The following is a 23,939-nucleotide window of genomic DNA, read 5'->3' as shown; positions in this document are numbered from 1 at the left end:
CTCAGCGGTCGGGCCAACAGCCAAGGCTCTGCAGAGACGTGGAAATGTGCTCCCCGACCTGGGAGGCCCTGCCTGCCCCACAGTGCTGCCCTTGAAGGTGTCTGGGAGCCAAGAAAACCCACGAGGGCCAGAGCTGCTTGTCAGTCCAATTCACGGTGTTGGGAACTCATTACAAAATAATTGTCTAATCGATTTGCTACTGACATATTTACTGCTTTTGCTCTCAGACTGGAAAAGATATAGTGTAGCTAAAGTAACTTACAGAACGTTAGTTGTCTCGTGTCCCTGTCCTAAATGTTCATGACAGGCCCCAAGTTCCCCGAGAGGAGCACCTCCCCCACTTCCTGGGCCTGTGGTTTGGGGGTGCTGAGTGCCCCACAGAGCCAGGATGGCCCCTGGGACTCAGGCCAGGGGAACTGGTCACTTCCGTTCTGCTGTGACTGGTTCCGGGTTGAGCATGTGACCTGAGGGGAGCCCCGGCCTCCAGGCTCAGGACCTCCGTCTGATCTGGGACGGAGGGGCTTCCCGTGTCACCAGGAGGCAGGTCCATCTGAGCAGGATACCGACCGGGGACACGGGGACGAAGGATGCGGGAGGAACGCGGTCCCCTGGATCAAGCAGGTTGAGACTCCCTCATGGGCTCTGTGGACCAGTCCCCTCGCCTTCAGTCAGTTTGTGCTGGGTCTTCGGTCCCCTGCAGTCAGGGGAGCCCTCCCTAATATGGGGTGAGGACGCCTCAAGGGCAGGAGGCGTGGGCGGATCCCTCCCCAGAGGGACATGCGCCTCCTCCGGGGGACCAGCCCTGGAGCTCCTCGGGAAGTTCTACCCTGAGGAGGTTCACCTGCGTGACAGCCCTGCACAGCTAGGAAAGCAAGGCATGGAGGGGGCTGTGGCGGGGGCTGGGGCAGGACCAAATCTAGAATCTTCCTCTTCACCCCAGGGATGAGACCCCCTGCTTTATAAATGCAGCAGCAAGGCTGGAAAAGGGCTGGTCCTGGTCAGGGGACTAACAGCCAAGCAAGGACTCGAGCTCAAGGCTCCCCAGTGCCCCCCGGCCCTGCAGCTCTGTGCAGGCAGGACTGCCACTGATGGCCCAGAGTCCAACTTACTTGAAGGCGCTGGGGTCCCCATGTATCTTGTAGTTGTCGGCGCTGATCCGTGTGATGACCCTGGTCACAGCGATGAGGATGCCGACATTGACCTGCACGAGGAGAGCAACGGGACACAAGGTGAAGCCTGTGGCCGCAGAGCCCTGATCCCCCCAGACGGCTGCCCAAGCCGCCCCCGGGTTCTGAGCCAGGAGGTAGTGTCTCTGCAGAAACCTGGCCCACGGGGTCCCGAGCATTTCACTGCCCTTGCCACATGCAGCAGCGCCCTCTGGGAGCACATCTGTGCCTGTGAGGAAGTTTTGAACCCAGGGGCACAGCAAGGCCAGGCTTGGGGCTCAGACCTCACTTCAGCGCTGCTCACTGGGTAAGCCCACACACGACGGGCTTGTGCCCTTGTTGCCCGCCTGATGAGAAACAGTCCTGATACCCACAGGCCTGTGGCTATGTCGTCCACGGAGGCCATGGCACAGGGACTGCACCTGTCCAGGGCTGCTCTCCTGGGGTCCATGGAGCTGGGGGCGGGGCTGGGGGGCTTTTCTGAAGAGGCTTCAGCACAAACTGTCCCTCTGAGGACAGCTCTCCGGGGCCCTGACCGAGCCCGGCAAGGCAAGAGGCAGCAAGGGGGAAGTAAAAGCTCAGATTTCCTGCCGCAGCCGCTGGATTCAGGGGTGTGCTGTGGCTGGGACCCTCTCTTCCCTCTGGAAGCCTCAGAACGTCAATGACAAAGTCACTGAGGACTCCAGCTCCAGGCTAAAATCCTAGGTGCACCTTTAGGCCCGATCATAGGCAAAGACAAGGCATTCCTTGGCTGACCTCCAGGGAGAAGTGGCCCTCCCACCCCAGCCCGCTGCCCAGGAGAACCAGCTGGTGCTGCAGGGTGGCAGGCGGGGCCCGGGGGCTCCCACCCTTGTGGCTGGGCCCACGAGCAGTTCTGCATGCCTAGCGCAGGTACCTGCATCCTCAGGGGGGCTCTAGCCTGAGGCGCCACTGCTGACACCCTGGCCGTCCATGGGAGGGAGGCTGGGGAAGGGGGGAGGCTAGGGTGGGGAGGCCCATGCACCTCGGACACCGGTTGTTTCATTAGCCAGCATTCCCCGTGACAATAGCCAGCAGGTCATCTCTGACAGAGGCCAGAGGAATAGTCCGTGGGCCGCATTTCAGCAGAAAGGCAGGAAGGGGAAGGATCTGCCCTTGGGGGCATGTGACCACGGGAGGAGGGAAGGGCTGCACGGGGCTCTGGGGTTTGCACTGTGCCCTGCTCCCTGACCTCATGAGAAGCCACAGGGGTGCGAGCCATAACTCACAGGGAGAGCATTACACAGACATACACAGGAGACACGGTGGTGTGAGTCCACAGCTGTTCGTCTGTCCCTATGGACATCTGTGACTGGCACTATAACCCTGTGGCATCTCTGCGTCTATGGATACCCAGCTGTCCCGGCTTCTCCTCAGAGGAGTCTCTCTCTTGCCTTGTGAGGCCTGCACAGAACAAGGCCCTGGGGGACTCTGCCACCCACGGGGTCCATAAGCAGGGCGTCCAGACTCAATGGCTCCTATGACACCTGCTGGTCCCACAGGCCATCCACATTCAGCCTGCCTGCAGCCATCTGGGGAATGGCAGCCACTTCCCTTCCCGATTGGGGAACAGTGTGCGCGGTGACAGGATGGCTGTGGCTCACTTCTGCCCTTTTCTCCCCAGCTCAAGGCCCCAGGCCCCAGGGACCCTTCACTGTCCCCCAGAATCCAGCCCCAGAAAGACCAAACACACCAGAACACGCAGAAACCACCCATCCCAACCCAAACAGGCACCTCTCAAAAACGTGTTCCAAACTGGCAAGCACCGGTGGGCGCTTTCAGCCACACGGGCTGTCAGAGCCTCTATGCCTGGATGGGAGCCCTCCCCAGGGAGCCACAACTCCGTGCCCCTGAGCCCCACGGAGCCCCGGGGACAGGGGACGGCCCTGGATTTGCAGGCTCTGTCACACATCCCCAAGTTACCTCCTGCAGCTTAAGCCATTCCCTGGAGAACACTGGCCCAGCTCAGAGCCCCTCGTTTGTGCAGTGGTGGAGAGACGCTCGGATCCACCGCCCCGGGCCCTCCCTTACCTCTCGGCCCTTCCAGAACAGGTGTGAGATCTGCCCAGGCTGGGCACACCCCACCCTGCTTCATGCTCAGCCCAGTCGGGCTCCTCAGAAGCTCCTGTCCCCCAGGAAGCTCTTCCGTCCACGGTCCATCCCCAGAGGGTGTCTCAGCCTCCCAGGGCGGCGGCCAGGCCATGGGAGCCCAAGGTCACCACCACATGGCCCTGAGCTGCTCCCACCCACCCTGAGGCCCCACTGTCCGCCCCAGAACAGGGCGGGGTGGCCATGTTCCTGGTTCCTCTGGTCTCACCACAGACCCAGCCACACACAGCCAGGCTGCCACACGTCCCAGGTACATTCACACAAGATCTCCAGACACCTGAATCTAGCCCCGCACCCCAAGTGTGATGCAACAGCAGCAATGAAGCTGCGGGGTGCGCGGGACGCTTCTGCGGGCAGACGTGCCCCTCCGCCTACAAGCTGGGAGGCAAATACGAGCTTCCCTTCTCTCCTTCCACCCTGCGCCTAGCACCAGGATGGTCTCCCCTCCTTTTTCTCCTGACTCCCCAAAATGGCCCTCACACCTACCCCTTTCTCCTTCCCCGGGACTCCGGCCTCCCCAAAATGGCCCTCACACCTACCCCTTTCTCCTTCCCCGGGGACCCAGCCTGAGGCAGGGTCTTGATCCCTCCATGTTGGATCTCAGCAGCATCTCCCCATGGGCTCTCCCTGCCCCTACCCCTGGCCCTTGCCTGCCTATTCAGGACATGTCCCCCTGACACCCTCCCTCCCTTGGGGAGAGGCCGTCCCAGGCTTATGCACAGAGGACCTGTGCCGGAGTGGCCTCTAGTACCTCCTACAGCTTCTCCTGTGCAGGGAGGCCTGGGGGCCGGTGCGGGGGGGCACACCTGGGAGGACCAGAGCCTGCGGCATGCAGGACAATTGCTCCCAGCAGCACCTGCTGCTCCTCCTGGACACAGAAGGACTGGGAGGTGGGGACAGGATGTGCACATGTGGGTCAGCTGTGCCCCTCCTCTCAAAGAGGTACCTGGGGAGTGTGGAGGCCGGGGCTGCGGCCAGGCTCTGGACTACGGAGGATGGCGCAGCCCTGGCCGCCCGCGGTCCTGTACAAAGGAGCCAAGGGTGGACACCTGGCCTTGCTCCCCTCCCACCCTCTGCTCTCTTGCTGGCAGCTCCATGGGCCACATGTCCCCAAAGCCAGGGAGCAGGAGCATGGCCCAGAGAGTGGGAGCCAGGTGAATGATGCGGGACAACGGGGCTGCTGTGTGGGGTGGGTGCCTCCCACTGTCACTCTCACCCCAGCAGACAGTGGTGACAGCATGGTGGTGTACCAAACTCTGTCCCTGTGGAAAGCCCTAGCTTTCGCACCACCCCACCAACGTAAGGCTTGAGCACTGTGTGCACAGGATTTTAACGAGGGAGGAACCAACAGATCCTCAAGCTTCTTCCCTCACTTTCACTTCTAATTAACCACCAGGGCCCGCAGACATGGCTGGTGCCAGCAAACTTGGAACAAAGTCAAGTGGGCTTTCAGATGAGCAGCTGGGAAGAGAACCAGGGTGAGAGAAGGGAGGGTGTGGAATTGACGAGAGCCCGGCCATGCAGGACCGAGCAGTCCGAGTCCTTGCGGATTGCCCTCAGTGGTCACCTGTCCTCAGGTGGCAGACAGGAATAAGCAATGGGGGGCCATGAATGGGGGTGATGAATGAGGACGCTGAAGGAACAGGCATCTGGGAGGTGTCCCTTTCCTTCCCTGTCAGCACTGGTGCCCCAGCCAAGGCAGGACTTCGCATCCTTAAGGGCAGTAGCCGAGAAGCAGTGCCATGGCCTGGGGGACTGCCCCAGGGTGCATGGAGGGCACGTCCTGGGGTCCCAGTGGAAGAAGTACATGTGGAGAGCCTATCTGGGGGTGCTGAGGCAAGGGTGCACATGGAGAGCATATCAAGGGTCCCAGCATGGCAGGGTTCACCTGGAGTGTGTCCAGGGTTCTGGCCCCAACAGCACGTGTTCTGGGGTCCCACCTGGGGTCCTGGAGATTATAGATGTGGATTTGCACAGAGGGGAGGGGTCAGAAAGGGTGTGGGGAGGCCCCTCTGTGGGCCACCCCTTCCTGGTAACAGTGCTCAGTACCATTGGGGAGAGATGCCCAGATGGGATGGCAGAGACAGGCTGTCCCTGACCAGGCCTCATGCCCGGTACCGACCCTGGCACAAAAGCACCGGCATCATGCTCCTCCCCAGCTCCCCATGGCTGCCTGCGGACCCCCAGCTCTGGCCCCTGAGCAGTCAGGTGACACTGGCCTGGCCAGTCATCTGCCTCCATCCCCAGTGACTGGCTCTGGGACAGACATGTGACCCACAGCAGCCAATCAGAACTGCTCCAGGACTTCCCTGGGACAGTTTCCCTCCTTGCTCTGTTCCACACACTTAGAGGACACATGTGCCCGCCAGAGAGAGTGTGCTTGAGACGCAGCCAGCCCACAGGCAACAGGCCAGGGAGCAAGCAAGAGACACCTGCTGATATCCCGAGTGCCTGACCCCCTGCGCTTCCCAGGACTGAGCCTTTCCTATCTACCGGGCATTGATTGATGTTTTGTTACGTTCAGTTAGCCAACATACATGCTACCTGCGGAGAATTCCCCCTGGTCTGTGTCCCTGGGGAGGACGGGGAGGGGAAGAGTGACAGGAGGAGGACATCCACACTAAGGCTGCTGCCCGCCCCCCAACTCGGCCCCGCAGGCTGGGATTCGGTCATTCTACCACCCTGGAACCTTGGGCTGCCATTCCACGGAACAGCAAGTACCATCTCTCCCGCAGCTACTCCCGGCGCAGGCGGCGACACTTCACAGAAAAGCGCTTTCACGTCTTAGGAGAAGGATGGTCCTACATAGAGCCTTTGTCATCAACGCTGACATCATGGGTGAGCCCCCATGAGGATACCAGGGAATCCTCCTCTGAGGAACCCCAGGGACTTGGCCCGCAGGGCCCAGCCCGCACGACCTCGGCGCCACACCTGGCGTCCCCTGAGTAGGGAAGAAGCGGGGCCCCGGGCCCAGACCAGACGGAGAGGTGCTCCCTGGCATCTCCCAGGGCCCCTGCCACCTGTGCGCCGCCCCTCCTGTGCAAACCACATCCCAGTTTTCTCGTAACTTCCTCCCGGACTTGGAATCCACCTGCTCCAGTCCCAGGGTTAGCACAGTCACCCAGGCCCGGCAATCAGAGCACTCCCCTCCTCCAGGCCCAGGAGGGCTGGCCAATCAGAGCACTCCCCTCCTCTGGCTGCAGTGAGGGGCCATAATGGGCAACGTTCCAAGCCAGGCCGATCAGAAATGATGAAATTTAACCCAGGGCTTTGGTGGGAAATGTAGGAGGAACAATAGCTAGAAAAGCAAAGGCTATCTTTAGAATTTTATGAGATTCCAGAGCTCTTTACAGTCAGGGCCCCCCGCCTGAGGACAGCGCCCACCCACCCCGGGCTGGAGGGCGGACCCCTGGCATTCGAGGACGGGCGCCCCTGGCCAGAAGTGGGAGCCCCCACACCTTGCGGCAGCCTCCCTTGAGCCCTAGGCCCAGCAGAGCACGCAGCAGGCCGGCCTAAGAGCTCACCGGCCCTTAGGGTGGCATTCTCTGTCCCCCGTGATGTCAGGAACTCTGTGGGGTGGCTTCCCAGATGTGCATGACTGTCCCTGCTGCAGCTGCGGCGGCAGGGCGAGAACGAGACCAGGGAGGGAAGACCCCACCAGCACACACTGCCCCTCGCAGGCTGCGTGCACTTGCACCTCCCACACGCCATCTGGGGACTAGAGCCCTGCGTCACATGCCGGGGTAGGGGGGGCTGTGACAGTCTGTGGATGGGGTCGCAGGGCCCACAATGTCCAGCCCCTCTGCTCCCACAAGCAGGGACTTACCACAATGATGCACAGCGCAGGGGCCACGAAGGCCCAGATGGCACCGCTGGTGATGGACAGCCAGCAGCTGTGGATGGAAGCAAAGCGTGAGGTCACACCACTGTTCCTCTGCCCAGAGCAGTTGCCAAGCCAGTATCTTTTTCCACTACGTGGCCTATCTGAGCAGCCAGAGTAACAGTGTTCACCCCCACAGATAGCTCTGCATCATTTCCACCATGATTTCTGCCTCTCATTCTTGGGGTGAGAGTTCCAGGTGCCTGTCTGCCCCCCTTCCTCCCCTGACACCTCCAGGACCAGGACACACAAAATGCCTGTGAGCTGCTCATTGGGCCCTGCTCTGAGGAAGTGACCTTTCCAGGAAAGGCATCTGAGCGGCCCCGCTGCAAGGGGCACGGACAACCCAGGCTCCCAAAGTGGGCAACTGCACACAAGATGGCTGGGCTCCCCCACATTTCCTGAGAATTCTACGTTGAGGGGGATCTTTTGTTCCCATCCTCTTTGGAAACAGCAAGTCCCCTGGACCTCTGCTCGCGGGGAGAGTGCCTGGGCTCAGCTGGGGCTGTTTCTGGCCCTCGCTGGCCTCCTTACTACCCCAGGGCCTCTGTGGGGCAGCCCCACAGAGACAGCCCGCACCCCTAGAACAACATGGGATGACAGGGCAGTGCCCGGAGACCCCCAACAGCAGTCTTTTCCGTCCTGCCAAACGCAAGGATGCGTCCCTTGACTTACTTTATGATTGTTCCGTAACTGTTCATAGCAGATGACACTGAAATGACACAGATCAGGAAAGGCAAACCTGTGGGCAATGAGAGCAGGAAATCATGGCCGCTGGCTTTGGAACCCCTCATTCCTCATTCATTCCCCTGCCCCTGGTGGGTGTGAACTGCGAGCAGGAAGTGCTGAGACAGCCTCTAGGAGCCTCAGTCTAGACTGAGGGCCAACTCATGCTCATGCTCACACTCCCACTCCCATGTACACCCGTAGGCACTCACACGCACACCTCTGAACCCTATCCTCTCCCCTGCTCCCCTGCCGCGGAAGGGGGCCCGGGCAAGGACATCAGGCGACCTGCCCACCTGCTGGCTGGCTCTTCACAACCAGGCTGCATTCTGCTCGCTCCCAGAGCAGAGACTGGGGATGGTGAGCATGCAGGAGTGCCCCCCTGCCCCACCTGCGCTGAGCTCATGGCCCCAGAGGAAGGAGAGAGAAGCCTGCCCTGGGCTGTGCCTGCGTGCCTCCTGCGGCGGCTCCCAGCCTTTCTAGCTTCAGTCTGAACAGTTGTGAACAGGAGTTTCCTGCACAGCTGGTCTATCTCTGATCTGCTGCTCTGACATCTAACTAGTTCAAATATAGTACAGAAAACGTCCAAGCCTCCACAGAGGGGACCTACAGGCCTCTGGGGAGAGGCAGCCAGGCTGGGGGCTCTCACTGTGGCCTGCTGTCACATGAGTGTCCCACAGGTGAGCATGACAAGAGAGAAGCAGACTTCTCCCTAGTGCTGCACGCCCAGGGCTCCTGTCCTGATGGACCCAGGGCCATGGGAAGTAAGCCGGCTCCCTGGGACCTGACTCCAGCCCAGCAGCCCCTCCTTGGGGCCCTCCATGTCCACAAATGTCACAGGGCATCCTTTCTGCCTAGCTCATTTGGTGAGGGAGGGTCACCTGGCACCTGAGATGGTGAAGGGCCTGGTGGGGAAAGCATTAAGCCCTGGGCACTGGCAGCACCCCAACGGCACTACCAAGGCCCCCCAGTTGTACTGAGGAAGTGCAGGCCAAGGGCCACCCTTGCTCTGGGTCCACAGAACAGCAGACAGGCACAGAGGCCCCATCCTGGTGGGTTCTAGAAGGTGTGGCAAGGACTGCTGGAGATGGGTTTCAAACTTGGTGGTCAAGGCCTACGTGCACCTCCCCGGTCCTGACCCATGCCCATGGGTCTGCGGCTGGCGTCTTTGCTGCCTGGTAAAATGGAGGAGTCCAAGGTTCTTTTTCTGCATTCACAGCTCGTTTGATCTCAGATGCAATGCTGGGAGGCTCCCTCACCATTTCTTTCTGTGTCCCTCACCCAGTATCCCAGGTCACCCCATGGGGCAGTGGGAGAAGTGTCTGTCTGAGCAGAGGCAGCTCCTTTGTCCACAGTCTCTGAGGCACGCAGTGGAGCCCAGCATGTGACTAAGTGTGTACTCTTCTTTTCTTTAAAGGCTTATTTATTTATTCGTTTGAGAGAGAGAGAAAGCGTGCACCCAGAGTGGGGGGAGGGGCAGAGGGAGAGAGCTGATGTGGGGCTCGATCCCAGGACCCTAAGATCACGACCTGAGCTCAAACCAAGAGTCAGATGCTTAGCGACCAAGTAAGAGCCCAGGCGGGCGCAGGCTGCAGGGGTGCTCACAGGCGGTGGGGGGCATCCTGGCCGCCATGGGTTGCTCCCTGCGTGGCCCAGGAGTGGAGGGGAAGGGAGGCGGCTGCAGAAGCAGGGAGGGTGCAGAACGTACTGCCCTCACCCCAAATACATTACCTCAAGCAGCTCAAAGCACAAAATGTGTTTATTGACTCCCTCACACGAGGGCTGTGCGAATTAAACCCATGTGAGGAAAACCAGGAACAAGCAGCAGGTCACTAATGCTGGATAAATGCTTTCTCGCAAATGCAGTCATGGCAGGTGTCAGTGACACGGCCGGTCTACCCACGCTGACAGGAAGCAGGGACCCCTCGGGTTAGGGTGGGCAAGATGGAAGTTCACGGAGTCAAGTCAGTGGGGAGGGGCCTTCCGGAATGAAACCATGAGTGGCCCCATGAACACACCCTCAGTGAGACAGCCCTCACTGGTGAAAATTAGCCTAGAAAAACTCCAATCATTGAAAGTCTTTGCACATTTTTCTAAGGCCCTACAACAAATCAGGAAAGACTTACTCAAGAAAACCTACTAAATCTTGGTAATAACAGTGGGTCCATGACTTGAGCCATGACTCACTCCGCCCCAAAGGGACAGGCCTCCCCGCACTGGGCCCCTTAGAGCTACACTATTTCACAGGGGTGGGCCGCCGGCTCCTTGCCGAAAGTCTGTCCTAGGTAAGAGCGACAGAGATCAGAGCTCCCTTCCTCCATCCAGCCGCAGCCCAGAGTGTGTGGGACCTGTCCCCGCTGTGACCCCTAAGGGCACTCACAGGGCGGAAGCCCTACGCTTCGAGAGGCGAGCTGCCCACCCCGCCCAGAGCCGTGCTCTGACACTGATGTGCTGTCCCCAACGAACGAGCCACCGTCCCTGCCCCAGCTCCAGTGCGGTGCTTCTAGGACTCGTCCAGGTCTGGGGGAAACAGACCATTAGCTCCAACAACTCCAATGCACTCTCCACGGGAAGGGATGTGATTTGGAAAAGCCTGTCCAAGCCTAAGAGTATCTGGCCTCTTGGAAGTATGTCATATGAAGCAAGATCACATCCCACCTACCCCTCTGGCCCCAATCCACCCCCTCCTTCCCCATCCCATCCCTACCTGCCCCACCTACACCATTCTATCCCCGCTACCCTCATCTGCCCCATCCTATCCCTCACCTGCCCCATCCCACCCCTCCTGCCCCATCCCATCCCCACCTACCCCATCCTATCCCATAGTAGTAGCGGTGCTTGCTGTCCTCTGAGCCAAAGACCTTGATCACCATGCTGTAGAGATGCAGCCCTTCCACCAGCATCCACGCGAAGGCGCTCAGGAAGAAGTAGTGCAGGAGCATGGCCATCACCCGGCAGGGAACCTACGATCAAAGATGCAGAGGGCCATCTCTCTGGGTGTGAGCCGTGGGTGGTTCCTTCCATCGGGGCCCAGGCTCCCTTTCTAGTCCCCGCAGTTCGGGTGGGATCTGCGACTCTGGCACAGTGATTGGCTCAGGAGAGCCCATCAGCATAACGGCCGGGGTTCTCTGCAGCAGGACTGGCTCAGGCTAGCCATGTGAGCAGACCGGCCCAATGGGGTGGGCTCTGGGGAAGGGGCGGAGCCGCCAGGGAGCCAGCCTTCGAGCTTGGGGCTTCGCAGACATGTGGGCCAGGCAGCTGCGACCAATGCCTGTGGGACCCTGACCTGTGGCCGGGTCTGGCCCCATAGCCCGTGTCCACGTGGGGCCAGGAAGGGGGTGCAATGATGGGAGGGAGGAAAAATACGTTTAAATAACACCTTCAAGAATTAAAATAATGGGGTGCCTTGGTGGCTCAGTGGGTTAAAACCTCTGCCTTCGGCTCAGATCGTAATCCCAGGCTCCTGGAATCGAGCCCCGCATGGGGCTCTCTGCTCTGCGGGGAGCCTGCTTCTCCCCCTCCCCTCTCTCTGCCTGCCTCTCTGTCTACTTGTGATCGCTGTCAAATACAATCTTAAAAAAAAAAAAGAAAAGAAAACCCAAAAGATTCCATCAAAAATTACTAGAACTGATAAATGAATTCAATAAAGTTGCAGGATACAGATTCAATGTATGGAAATCTTTTTTAAAAAATTAAAATAATGAAAAGGGGGGGAAAATAAAAGAATTAAAGACAGAGCCCCAGGTACGGCATGATTTCTGTCGGGCACCCCAAGCTCTGTTGTCCCAGACTCTCTGAGATACCAGCTCATTCTCAGGACAGCAACCTGTCCCTGGCACCTGGTTTCCCGGGTGCAGCTGGAGGTCCCTAATATGCCCCATGTGTGCGTCAGAGGCAGGTGTCCCGTGTGCAGTGTTCGTCCCTGCGGCTCCTTCCCAGGGGCGCCACCACCTACCAGCTGCTCCGGGACGGGCCCTTAGGGCACGCGGTGGGGCCCCATCCCTCCCGGAGGGGGGTCGGCGCTGTACAGGCAGCATCCGCATCATCCAGAGGCCTGATGGAAATCCGGAATTCTGGCCACACCCAGAGCTACAAACCCAAATCTGTGTTCTAAGGAAACCGGAGGACGGACGCACCCGGAGAACGCGGCTGGCACATGGCGGGTTCCTCCACGGCCCATGCGGGGCTCTTTAGATGCCGCTCTGTGCCCCCAAACCGGCGAGGGAGGACCACCCTGCAGCCCAGGAGGGTGGATCTCTCCCTCGGTAGTGGCCCCAGGACGGGCAGGTGGGGGCTGAGGACCCCTCGGCAGAGAGGACCGGAAGCTCTGCCGACCCCCGCTAGCCTAGGATGAAGAGCTCATTCTGCCTCAGCCCATCCTGTGTGTCTTAAGACCGCCCACCTCTACTGCTCTGTTCCCCAGAACCGCCTCTCCTCTCCTGGTGGGAACGAGCAGGAGTCTGCTTCTCCTTCCCACCAGCTGGGTTTAAAACCACATCCCCAAGCCATTTCAGTTTTAGCTGTTACCCTTCTGGGGTTCTAAGACTTCCTAGGTCCCCAGTACAAAGGGCAGAGAGAAGGTGGGCCTGGTTCTTCACAGTCCTCCTGCCGGCAGCGCCCGACCTCACCTTCCGCAAACGGAAGTGGCTGGGGGTCGAGGTCAGTGCAGCCATGGAAAGCGAGACTGTAGGGGGCCGACCCTTGCCAGAGTCATCTGTCAGCTGCTCCTACATCCAGAAGCAGGACAGCACGGCCTCCGCGGGCCTCTCTTCCAGGATCAGAGGGCTGGTCTGTGTCACCTGTCCGCATCACGCTTGGCACCCCATCATGTGCAGAGCGCGAGCTGACACAGCCCATGGGCCGGCAGTGGACAGAGATCCCAGCTCAACCAGGCTGTCTCCTGGGCCTCTCCCGGACCAGCCCTGCCCAACTGTCTGGGGGATGTGGCCTGAATTCTGAGTTGAAGAATCTAGCAGGAGTCAGCTCCGGTGACATCAGAGGGAGGAAGGAGAGGGATGGGTGTGGGGCTACTCACTGTGCCAGGCTTGAAGCTGAAGCTGACCAGCAGGAGGATCTGGGCCACCAGGACAGCGAAGGACAGGTTGGCATGGATGTGGTAGCGCTGGTTCCGGATGGTGCTGACGGAACTGAGGGCGGAGAGGCAGGGGTGAGGCCCAGGCCCAGGCCCAGCGCCAGCACCACTGCTTCCTGCTACGTCCCCAAGGGCTGCCAAAGAGGCCTTTCTAGAGCCCGTGCAGACGCTATCACTCCCCACTCTGACACCTCAATGACTCCCTACTGCTCTAGGAAAGGAACCAGCAACTTCCACTGGCTTTGGCCCTGCACAGCCTGCGCCCTGCTTCCCCCTTCCAGCCCTTGCTGACTCCGCCTGCTCCTTGCTCCTGCTCCCACTCACGATGTCCCAGTCTGGCTTACACACACCCCAGTCCTTTCCAGGCTGTGGCCTTCACACCAGTTGTGTCTCCCTAGGAGAGGACTTCCGCTGGCCTGAAAGTGTGTGCTCCTGCCCCTCCCCCGCCCCACCCGCTCTGTGTCCTGTCCTCAGAGCTGCCTGCCTGGCTATGGCCGGCTCCCTGAGCAGAGCTGGGGGACGAGGGAACCAAAGAACTGAGGTCTCAGCTCAACACCAAGGTGGCATCCGCTGCTGCCACCCCTGCCCCCGCGGTTTCTGGAGTTCTGAGGAGCTGAGGGCCTCTTCCTGCAGATCACGCTACAGCCTGACCTGGGACCCCACAGTCACAGCCAGACGGGGGGCTAGGTGGTCCTCAGAGAACCAGAGCAGGTGGAGGGGTGCTGGGCTCCAGAAGGAACCGCTAGAGCATCATCTCCCCTGCAGAGGTGTGGGGAGGGGAGATAAACTCCCAAGCCCCACCCCCCCAGGGAGGCGGCCCTATCCTGGGTGAGGCAACAGCCCTGAGCAGCGGCCAGCATGTCCTCGAGGTCATCTGCCCACATGGATAGTGCGCACGTCACTTTTCCATCCCAGTTCAGAGAGGGCCTCAGAGAGCCTCAGCTTCCACCCTCCCCTGGGGATACACAGACTCCCTTGAGCTCTGACCACATGTGGCTTCAACCAGGAGGGGCACGGGGTCTCCTGGGAAAGGGCCTTCCTGCCTCTCCAGCGGATACCTGCGACCCCCTGCAGAGCTGTGGCTTTGTCTTTGGGTAGGGGTCCTCCTGGTCTGGTCAAGTTCTCACCAGCCCGAAAAGCCCTTCCAGAACTTCCCAGCATAACTAAAGCAGGGTGCCCTCCACTCCCACAGCCCCACCTGCCTCCCTCCTCTCTTCTCCAGCACCCCAACCCCTCCCTGCACCCCAGCTCTCAAGACAAAAGCTGACTTTGGAGCAGCTGTCCAGCTGGAATGCATCACGTTCAGGCTCTCAGCAAGGCCAGGCACTCGCCGCCTCCCGAGGACACACGCCCAGCGGGCAGCTGAAGTGGGGCAGGCTTGCACTGGCATCTCCCAAGGGTGCCAGACCTCTCCGGACGCAGGAGAGAGCGGAGGATGACTCACGAGAGCATGGCGAAGGTGACCAGCGTGAGCACCAGGCAGACCAAGGACACGGAGCAGCCGATGTACGTGATGGACGAGAGCGCCACCTGGTGTCCACGCGTGAGCTGTGTGGGAAGCAGAGCAGAGGTGTCCACGCTGGTCCAGATCCTGGAGGTCCCGGAGGCGGAGGTGAGCGTGGAGAGGGTCCCAGGGCTGGTGCACAGCTGACTATCAGGCAGCCGCTGTCCCAGTGTGCATGTGGTGGGGATCACTGGGGCCTGCCCCTCCCCTCAGATGCCCTGTGGCCACCACCGACAGGTCCGTCCCTTGGTCTCAGCCCTTGGACTGATGCTGGAAGGCTCCACCAGAAGGGCTAGGGCAATCACTCAGATTCCTCCACACCTCCCGCTTCTGTCCTGCTAATTCCTAACTGTGGCCCTCCCAACCCGTCCCCACTCCCACCACCCAGCCGTGCCTCCAAGTCTACCCTGCAGCACCTAGGTGGGTTAAGACCCAGATCCAGGAGCCATAGGAGTGCGGTAAGACCCAGAAGGGGAACCGACTCCTCCCTGAGGATCCCATGGATGTACACAGCTAAAGTGCCTAGAGCCGAGCCCGGCACATGGGCGGAGCCATCCTAGAGTTCGTGCAGAGTCAGCCATCATCCCTGACGTCCACTAGCACAGAAAGGAACGTGGTAAATGAGTCGGATGCAAAGCCATGAGGGACAGTGACACAAGCCTCAGCTCTCCTGGCAGCTCAACCGCACATGGTAGCCCCTTCGGCTCCGGGAGCAGGAGCCTCAGATCACATTCACTTGACCCTGGGCTCCACGACACTCTGTGCTCCCTGAGCCTCACGCCTAGGATACCAGCTTCCCCACGCCCATCCCTGCAGAGCTGTCACTGCTTCCTGCTGTGGCTTCCTGCTGAGTCTGCATCAGAGACCCAGCCAGAGCCCCTCCCCACCACCCGTGTGTGGACACCAGACATCAAGGTCCCTCCAGCCTCGGCCTCAACACTCTGGGCCTTTGCCTCAGCTACGCCTCCCCCTGCCCTGCTCATCAGGATGTAATTGGGGACATAAGGAGGCAGCTTGGGAAGCTTACACACGTCCGGAAGGACTGTGGGCCCAGGAGGCCCCAGTTCCCCAGACCGGGGATGGTGAGTGGATCGTGCGGAACAATCTGGGAGCCAGTGGGACTGCACCTGGGATGGACAACTTAATGGGCTTTTCTTCTTCCAGCTCTGTGACTCAGCTGGTCAACTCACTCCCCGGGACTATGAAACACATTGGAGCCTTGACTGAATGGAGGTGGGGAGAAAAGCCTGCAGGCCGCAGCCCTAGATGCAGGAGGGGGTAAGCCCCCATTTCACCTCCTGTTTGCCCACACCAGTTCCCTAAGCAGAAGGAATGCATGGGGGTCAGTGTGCTCCCACAGCAACATCCTCGGCCACACCCCTGGATCGGGACCCCCAAAGTCCCCCTTTGCAGAGGGGCTGGTCGGAGGCGTGGGGGTTCATCAGGTAGCCCAGGAAGGCGAATGCCACCTAGAGCCACCTCCCCACACCACGTGGCCTGAGACTTGGGCCCCTGCGACGTGTTGTGAGGAGGGCTCCCTGGACTGGTGTCTCCAGTGTTAGAAACAGGGAGGGGAGCTGCATTCTCTGTCCCTCTAAGGAACTGTGAGAAATCCTGCAGATAAAACCCAAACACTTGGCATTTGTCGCACTCTCAGGGAGAGGAGAGGAGAGGCTGTCCCTCACTCCAGAGACAGTTCTGGAACAAGTGCTCTTACAGAGATGTTTCTGGAAATAAAACCACACACAAAATGCCAGCATTAAATAAGAATGCCCTCTTTGCTGTCACAGGTAATTGAAAAGTCTCCTGGCTATCACGATGACCCCGGAGACAGAGAGAAGCATCACACTGAAGGGTTTATGGACATCACGGACCCGCAGCTCTTTGCAGAAACTGAGGTCCACCTCGGTGGCACCCACAAAATGGAAATGGACTAACTAGCCATGGAAATAGGAGCACGTGAAGGGTAACAGCCATGCCTGGCTCACGGGACACCTTCAGCCCTCAGCCTCTGGTACCCCCTCTAGGATCTGGACCCGAACCAGCGCACTCCACATGAACCTCCACACTGCTCCGTTACCACCTAGATCTTTCTCCCCGGAAGATGGAGAGCTTGCTCTGATGGACTCTCATGCCTGCGGCTCTGGGACCGCTGGAGTCCAGAGGTGTCCTAATGCGGGTGGCAGGGGGCACTCTCCCCTCCTCCAGGGAAGCCATACCTAATCCACACGTGCATGTCTGTGGCAGAGACAGCAGGTCGATGCCCTTGTGGCTCCCAGACGTGCCGCAGACCCCAGGGCCGAAGGTGAGCAGGCTCCTAGTGCCCAGCAGAAGCTTCCCCATGGGAGCGCTGCAGCCTGCCAGCCACGCATGGAACCCCGGCCTCTGATCCGCTAGACTGCTCCGCCTAGAGCTTCTGATAATGGGCTTCCCGCCCTAGCCGCGGACCCATAGCTGCCCAGGCCCACAATGGACAAGCGGAAGACTGGATGGCTGAGACAGGAAGAATGTCACAGCTGTTGCTGGGCACCTGCTGCTCGCAGACAGTGAATCCTACAGTCGCCCTGTGGGTGGGCACCACTGTTCTCACTTCTCTCTCTCTCACTGGAGAGACTACACAGCCAGAAGGGGCAGCACTGGGCTTCCATCTGCCACAAGTACACATTGAGCACCACTGTGTACCAAGCTCGGAGTGCACGCCTCAGGGGGAAGCAGGCGAATGCACGGGTGAATGAACAAGGTGGCTAGTTCCTGCTTGAACAAGGCCGAGACAGGAGCCAATAGGGCTTCGGGGCAGACGGCCTATAGAGGACAGAGATTTGGGTGGCCGGTCTCACTTGGCCTCTGACCTGAGGGTCCTCTGGGTCCCTCCTGGATTCTTGGAGCCAATGCATCCCCAAGTGCTGCTGGCTCCTCTACTAACCCAGGCCACACGCCCTCTTCTTCTTGATTCCCAGAGCTCTGACCTTTGTCCCGCCCAGCTTCTCCATACCCCCCCCCCCGACCAGTGCATCAGGGCCACCCTCAGTCCAGTCTCCATGGGCAGGACCTCACCCCAGCTCATTCCCTCCATGGTCCCTGTCTTGGATGAGACCCATATTCCTTCCCTCGGCCCTGCATCTCTGCCTCACCAACTGGTGGCTCTGTCAGAGGGTCCATACAGGAGAGCAGGACCCTCTCAGTGACTTGGGGGATGGGCTTCGACGTGGGAGTCCCTGGAAACCAAAGCCATGAGGCACTCCAGGGAACAGGCATGGCCTCCATCCCTGTGGGACAGGAAGGTCAAGATGGGGAGGGGATGGGAGCAGAGCAGGGCCAGCAAGGAGGACGGTGCTCCTGGATCAGGGAACACAGGGGACCCAGGTGAGGCCGGGAGCACCCGACCGACCGCACCACGGCATCATACCGACGCCTGTCCCTCATCGCCGGCCTGGCTGGGAGGCCAGTTGCCAAGGGAACCCAAGGCTGGGCAGAGTGAAGGACAAGTGGGGCGCCCCGGGCGGCGCACACACACACTAGCCCTTCACGGCTGCTGACCCATGTGGCTTTCTCTGCCTCTGCCGCTCACCCTGGCTCTTTCCTGACATCCAGTCTCCAGGCTCTCGTGAGCCAGCATCCCCTCAGCCATGCTCTCTGACCCCGGCTTAGCCATACCCCCTTGCTCAGCTGTGGACAGCAGGAGCCCGAGGCTCCCTGGGCTTCCAGGGTTCGGTGACAGTCCCTGGGCCTCACCAGGTGTAGCTCTGCGGGAACGCGCGGCCAGCCTCCCCCTGCACGGAGCCCGGGCTGTAGGCGCATGGCATGCTCCAGGGATGAGATTGAGGCCACAGGCCTGAGGACAGGCAGAAATGAGCTCCCTGGCTGGCTGAGGGGCACAGATTGGCACCTGCGGGCCTGCATCGGGGTGGGGGGGTCTCCCCCACACTCCCACCCCCTGCACAGAGATGTGGCTCCTAGGTCTTTAAGAAGACCTCTAACTTGTCATGGTCAGGCCAGCTACCTCGTTAAAGGAGTAAGCTGGGGCAGAGCACTGAACCCAGTCGCCCCTTCACCCAGGCCCCCAGCCCCCTGGGGCACACAGCTAGCTTGGAACAGGCACCACTGAAGCCCTTAAACAGCGGGAAATTTCATTCAAGGAAGTGTTAACACGGGGGTGGGGGAAGTACCATGGAGTGGAAGGAGCAGTCCAGGCAGGAATCACAACAGGGGCCTCTCCCCTGGCAGGAGGGTGCGGCCCGCGGTCCCTGGGAAAAGCTAGATCAGGGGCTGGAGGTGACATGGCCACTGCCGGGAAAGCTGCCAGTGGCACAGTGAGGGAAGGGGGCATCTGGCCTTATCCCCTCTCCCCAATCTCCTGCTGTGCAGACCCCAGCAGGGGAAGGGGGTGGGCCCGACAGCAAAGGCCCAGCCCCAACACACTTGGGGTCAAGTCCCTGCTGCACCCGCCACGGGGCAGCCACGCCGTGGGGGACAGGGAGCCCCTGGCCCTGCCCCTGAGGCCAGGGCTGGGAGGCAGGAGCGGTGTGGTTCCTGGCTTTACACGGAGGCAGGGGTTCTGTCAACACTGCTGTGACGCATGTATGTTGGGCTGGGGGAGGTGCGGACAGGGGAGACATGGGCCCGCAACCACCACTTGTTGTGGGAGCCGGGCTGCCGCAGGCCCCACACTCGGTAGCTGCGAGCATCTGTGCCCATTTGGAGCCACACGCTGTCGCCGAGCAACCCCACCTGGGGACACACAGTCACGGGCCTTTCCTGTGTGCGGGCCCTGGGGCTGCGGACACCTGACTACCTACCGGTGGAGGCAGGAGCCATCAGGGGCCTTGTGCTCAGGTTAAACAAATGAGGCAGGCCTGTGGGCTGAGCGGAACCACCTCAAACACGCTGTGACCCAGTTTAAAAAGTGCAGACGGTCTCTCCCCTGCATTGCCCTCTGCGGCAGGAACTGGGGCACCAGGTGCAGGGAGAGGGGAGCCGGACAAGGGGCCCTGCCTGGGGGTGCCCCTCTGCTCACTGTGCTGCGGCCTCTTCCCTAAACGTGGGTCTCATCTGTAGGACACGGGCCAGTGCAGGCCTGGGACGAGCCCTCCTGCAGCAACCTGCCCTGCCCCTTCACTCCCCTGCAGGCCATGCAGCTGTCAGATGCCCCCATCTCTCCCCGCCCAGCTCCCCCCACCACATGCAGTCATGATGCTTCTGACAACACACGGTGAACGCACTTCAGCTCCCGAAGCACAGCCTCCGTCTCCCCCCTCAACCCAGCAGCCCAGAGCCTCCTACCTCGACCCCAAACCAAGCCCTTGGCCTCCTGTCCCTCACACCGGCCCTCCCGGATGGAGACACACCTGTCCCCCCAACCCCAGCGTCCCCACCTCCAGCCTGAGCAGCAATGGCTCCTGAGACTGGTCGGTGGTCAACGTCCCTCTGCAGGGCAGCCCAGCCCCCAGCAGCAGTACAGCACAGTGTTCTTCCAGAAGACTCTACAGTAAATGAGTCACCGTCTCTAGGACTGTAGGGCCCGGCCCATGGAAAAGGTGAGCACCCAACAGCACCCAGCCAGCGGCTGCCCCAAGAGTGTGGTTTTCCTCCTTGATGTTCCTATCCCACCTCTAGGGCCTGTTTCCACAGGTCCTGGGTGAACAAAGCAGGCTTCCTGTGTGGCTGGGTCCTGAGGGGAGAGAGGTGCAGCCAGTGGCCCAGTGCCCCAGAGAGGTAGCAAGGCCACCAGGGGGAAGGGCCCTGGGAGCCCAGGACAGAGACAGGCAGAGGGGGGATGGGAGGGCGGAGCAGGGGAGGGAGCAGCATGGGAGCACCACCAGCAAGAAGACAGGTCTCCCAGGGCCCAGGACTCCACCATCCCTCAAAAGGATGAATGCAAAGGGGTCAGAGAGTGCGGGGAGGCTCAGTCCTGACTCAGGCCTGCTGCACCCCAGCCCAGTCCTGCTCTTTGGGGACATCGCCCAACTCCTCGGGCTGGCGGCTCAGCCACCAGGTGAGACCTGGTCACCCTCGTGCTCATTTGGAAGTCACTGTCACCTTAGTTAGGCTGGGTGCTTGGGCTCAGTTCTTGGAGCTGGGTGCTCAGAGCTCAGTACTCCAGGGAAGTCACAGGTGGGCAGGCAGAGGCTCAGGTCAGGCACTTGCAAAAGGCCACACAGTTCATCAGGGGAGGGACCCTGAGCGTCTGCTGACCGGGGGCAGAGTGGGGCCACTGCTGAGTGCACCCCAGCTATAGGGATAGAGCCGCACACAGTAGGTTCTCATCAGAAACTGTGTGAGGAAGTGAAAAGCACAAGGGAGACCGCCCGAGCGAACCTGCTTCCCCATGGCGAACCGGGCCGGCTCATCTCCACGTGGGCTGGTCCGGGCTGTCTGGGACACACCCAGCAGGACCACAGAGAGAGCTCCCAGGGGACACTGGAGCAGCCCCAGCCACGCCCTGCAATTAGGTCCCCACGCTGCAGCTCCCTGCACCCTCCCCACCGCCCAGAGCCCGCCAAGTGGCTTCAGGAAGCCACACCAGGTGCACGTGTAGCTGTGGGTCCAGGGTGCACGAGGGGACCCTGAGGGATGGGGGTGCTGTGGAGGCGAGACCCCCTGCACACACATGCACCCACGCCCCGCAGCACCGGCCTTAGGAGGCATGGCGTGCCCCCGCGGTGCCCTTCCCTCCCTGCCCTGCAGCTAGATTTAGAAATGCCCAGAAAAGCCTGGAGTTTGCTTCGGGACATGGGCTCCTCTGAGTCACAGACTCCAAGGCCTCTGGGGAAGCATCTTACATAAATTCATAAGGCCAGCTGCGAGCCTGCACACATCATATCCAAGTGGAACTTTTGTTCCAGAAAGAAATACTCTGTCTTCCGCTTTTTGCAAAGCCCCACGTAGTGGATATGTCATTTTCCCACCCCGGGAAAGAGCCAGAAAGACTTTTCTGTCCTCCTAGGTGCGGAACAGCGGTGCCCCTGTGAGGAAGGCGGGAGGCCAGCGCGCAGAGTGGGGAGGGGTGGCGGGAGGTGCCCAGGACTGTGGTCAAGTGCAGCCCCCGCCCCGGCCTGCTGGGGGCAGCAGCTGCTTGGTCACGATGCCCCAGGTAGCCCAACTTTTTTTTTTCTAAGAAAACCAAAATTCAAAATTTCAGATAATTTCTCTTTTGAAATATTAACAGCTGGGCTCAAGGAATCGTGCCAACTGGCCAGCCTCCAGATCGGGTTCTGTGACTGTCTTCCTGAGCGGCAACTTGGCCCTGACCCCCACACCCCACCGAGTCTGCGCTGGGGAGGGTGAGGAGCTTCCAGGGACTGGCTTTCCCAGGTGTACCTGTCCTGGCACAGTGCTCCCGCTACCCCCTCCCTAGAACAGATGCCCCTCCTGGGCCGCTCCCAAGGAACCCGCTGGAGGAACCAAGCAGGGGCGAGAGGGCCTGCAGGAGGCAAGCAGGGGAGTGGCAGCATGGGGAGGCAGTGCACAGAGGGGTGTCTCTGGCTTCCACCAGCACAGGGGCTGTTCTCACCATTGTACAGACAACCAGACTGTTGCCCTGAAATGTGAAGCTCGGGTGGGGTCCCAGAAGCAGGTGGGACTGACTCGTCTCTATGGCTTCTGTCACATCAGCCTCACCCCTCCAAGTCCTCATGGTTCCAATTCCCCTTCCTAGGAATCCCATCTCTGAGTCGGTCACTGGGGCCACGGTGGTGGCTCCCACAGGGGCTGGGGTGATCCAAGCCCCACCCCTTCCTAGGTCTGGCTGGGCCAGCCCACCTCAGCAGCCGCCACTGCAGACCCTGTTCCCAGTCCCCGGTGCCCCTGCGGGCCAGTTCTGAGAAACGACAGTCCCAACGCCAGCCTCCTGTCCCGGTCCCCGGTTCCCTGGGAACAGGCTGTGTGAGTCAGCCTCACTCCTCATGCAGCCACATGTGGCATCCTGGAGTCCACAGAGGGCTTCCTGGCCTCCCTAAGCTCCTCTCCTGCAGAACAGACCCCCTTGTTCATGCACAGTTCACACTGCACACCCTGCCATGGCCTCTGCCCGGCACCAGCTCCAGGCCACTGGGCGAGGAGAAGCAGGGCAGCCAGATGCACTCTCAAAGCCGCCGTGCCTGAGAGCAGAGGTTACAAACTGCCTCTTCGAGCTGTTACTTTTACTGTTCAATTCCACACAGAAGCACGCACAGGGGCCCAGCTCACCAGCCGGGGCTTCAGTCGAGGGTCTCCTGACCTGTGAATGGCCCGGAAAGGCACCTTGGTACATTTCTCCTGATCACACACCATGACATGACCTCACATAGGGGACCTCACATAGGGGACCTCACATGGCTTCATAAATATGAGGTGTGTGGGGATGCCTGGGGGGCTCAGTCGGTTGAGCATCTAACTCTTGATTTTGGCTCAGGTCACCATCTCAGAGTTGTGGGATCGAGCCCCGTATCGGGCTCCACGCTCAGCACAGAGCCTGCCTGACAGTTTCTTCTCCCTCTGCCCCTCCCTGCACTCAGTCTCTCTCTAAAATAAACAAATAGAATCTTAAAAAAAAAAAGTTTGTTCGCTACTCTGCATCCCGTCCTTTCCCCATGACAAAGCCTTGGTGATCCCTCCAGGTCGCCGGCACCATTACAATCCACTCGAACAGCCGCACGTTGGCTCTTGATGGAACATTCTATTAACATGGAGGGGGGGAGGTGCGACGTCCTCCCTGCTGTGGAGGCATCAGAGCCCACACACTCTGGCGTTAGGCCCATTAACACTTCCGTTTTCTGTTACGTCCAGGACAAATCAGGCTGGAAATAGTATTTTACTTATTATCTTGCTTTCCGATTCTTGGAATTCTACAATGCAGATCCTCGTGGGTGTACTGACAAGTCATGGTCTGTTTTTCTGGACGTATGGGGACACCACACTGTTTTGACCACGGGAGCTTCACGGGGACCCACTCTGTGCTGTGCAAAGTCTCTCCTACCCTGTTTCATAACTTTCTTGACTATACTCAGAACGTACTGTTCCAAAATTAAACTGAAGATAATTTTAAGGAAATTGTTCCTAACAGAAGAGTGTAGGGTCAGATGGAGTAAGGACCACTACTGCCAGCCAGCCACAGCTGGGGTGACCAGTGCTCTGGGTCAAGGGGGGCCCCACAAACCAGTTGGTGGGGGACCCCGTGGGGTCGGCCATCAGTGGTAGGGATTCGGGCCTGTTTCCCACTCGAGCACAAAGCGTGTTGTTTCCCCAACCCGGGGTTGAGGCTGGCCAAGCCCCTCACTGTTGACCAATGGGTGGGGACCCCATATCATAATCCCTCCCACAAAGAAAGCGAGCAGAGTGAGGCCTGGGACATCCCTCCATGACCCAGCCCAGCCACCCCAGGCACCATGGAGAGGGGTTCCACAGAGGCCCTGCTGGGTCACGGGCCAGGGCAGACCGGCAGAGGGAAGGCGGGTATGGCCATGAGCT

At 60.2% G+C, this 23,939-nt stretch overlaps 1 protein-coding gene across 2 annotated transcripts in view; it reads right to left on the bottom strand.

Annotated features, from left to right (window-relative positions):
• Positions 1-23,939, bottom strand: part of ADGRD1 (adhesion G protein-coupled receptor D1) — a 121,087-nt gene that overhangs the window by 7,009 nt on the left and 90,139 nt on the right. For both annotated transcript variants that reach the window (XM_046024578.1, XM_046024579.1), the window contains 6 exons: positions 14,436-14,539; positions 12,935-13,046; positions 10,709-10,862; positions 7,849-7,915; positions 7,120-7,186; positions 1,110-1,201 (listed from right to left, as the gene is read on the bottom strand). In XM_046024578.1, coding sequence (XP_045880534.1) covers positions 1,110-1,201; positions 7,120-7,186; positions 7,849-7,915; positions 10,709-10,862; positions 12,935-13,046; positions 14,436-14,539 — 596 coding nt within the window. The remainder of the gene's footprint in view (positions 1-1,109; positions 1,202-7,119; positions 7,187-7,848; positions 7,916-10,708; positions 10,863-12,934; positions 13,047-14,435; positions 14,540-23,939) is intronic.

Source organism: Meles meles, chromosome 12, assembly GCF_922984935.1.
Source record: "Meles meles chromosome 12, mMelMel3.1 paternal haplotype, whole genome shotgun sequence".
Lineage (NCBI taxonomy): Eukaryota > Metazoa > Chordata > Mammalia > Carnivora > Mustelidae > Meles > Meles meles.
Note: the sequence above shows the minus strand (reverse complement) of the source record. Positions and strands in the feature narration are given on the sequence as shown.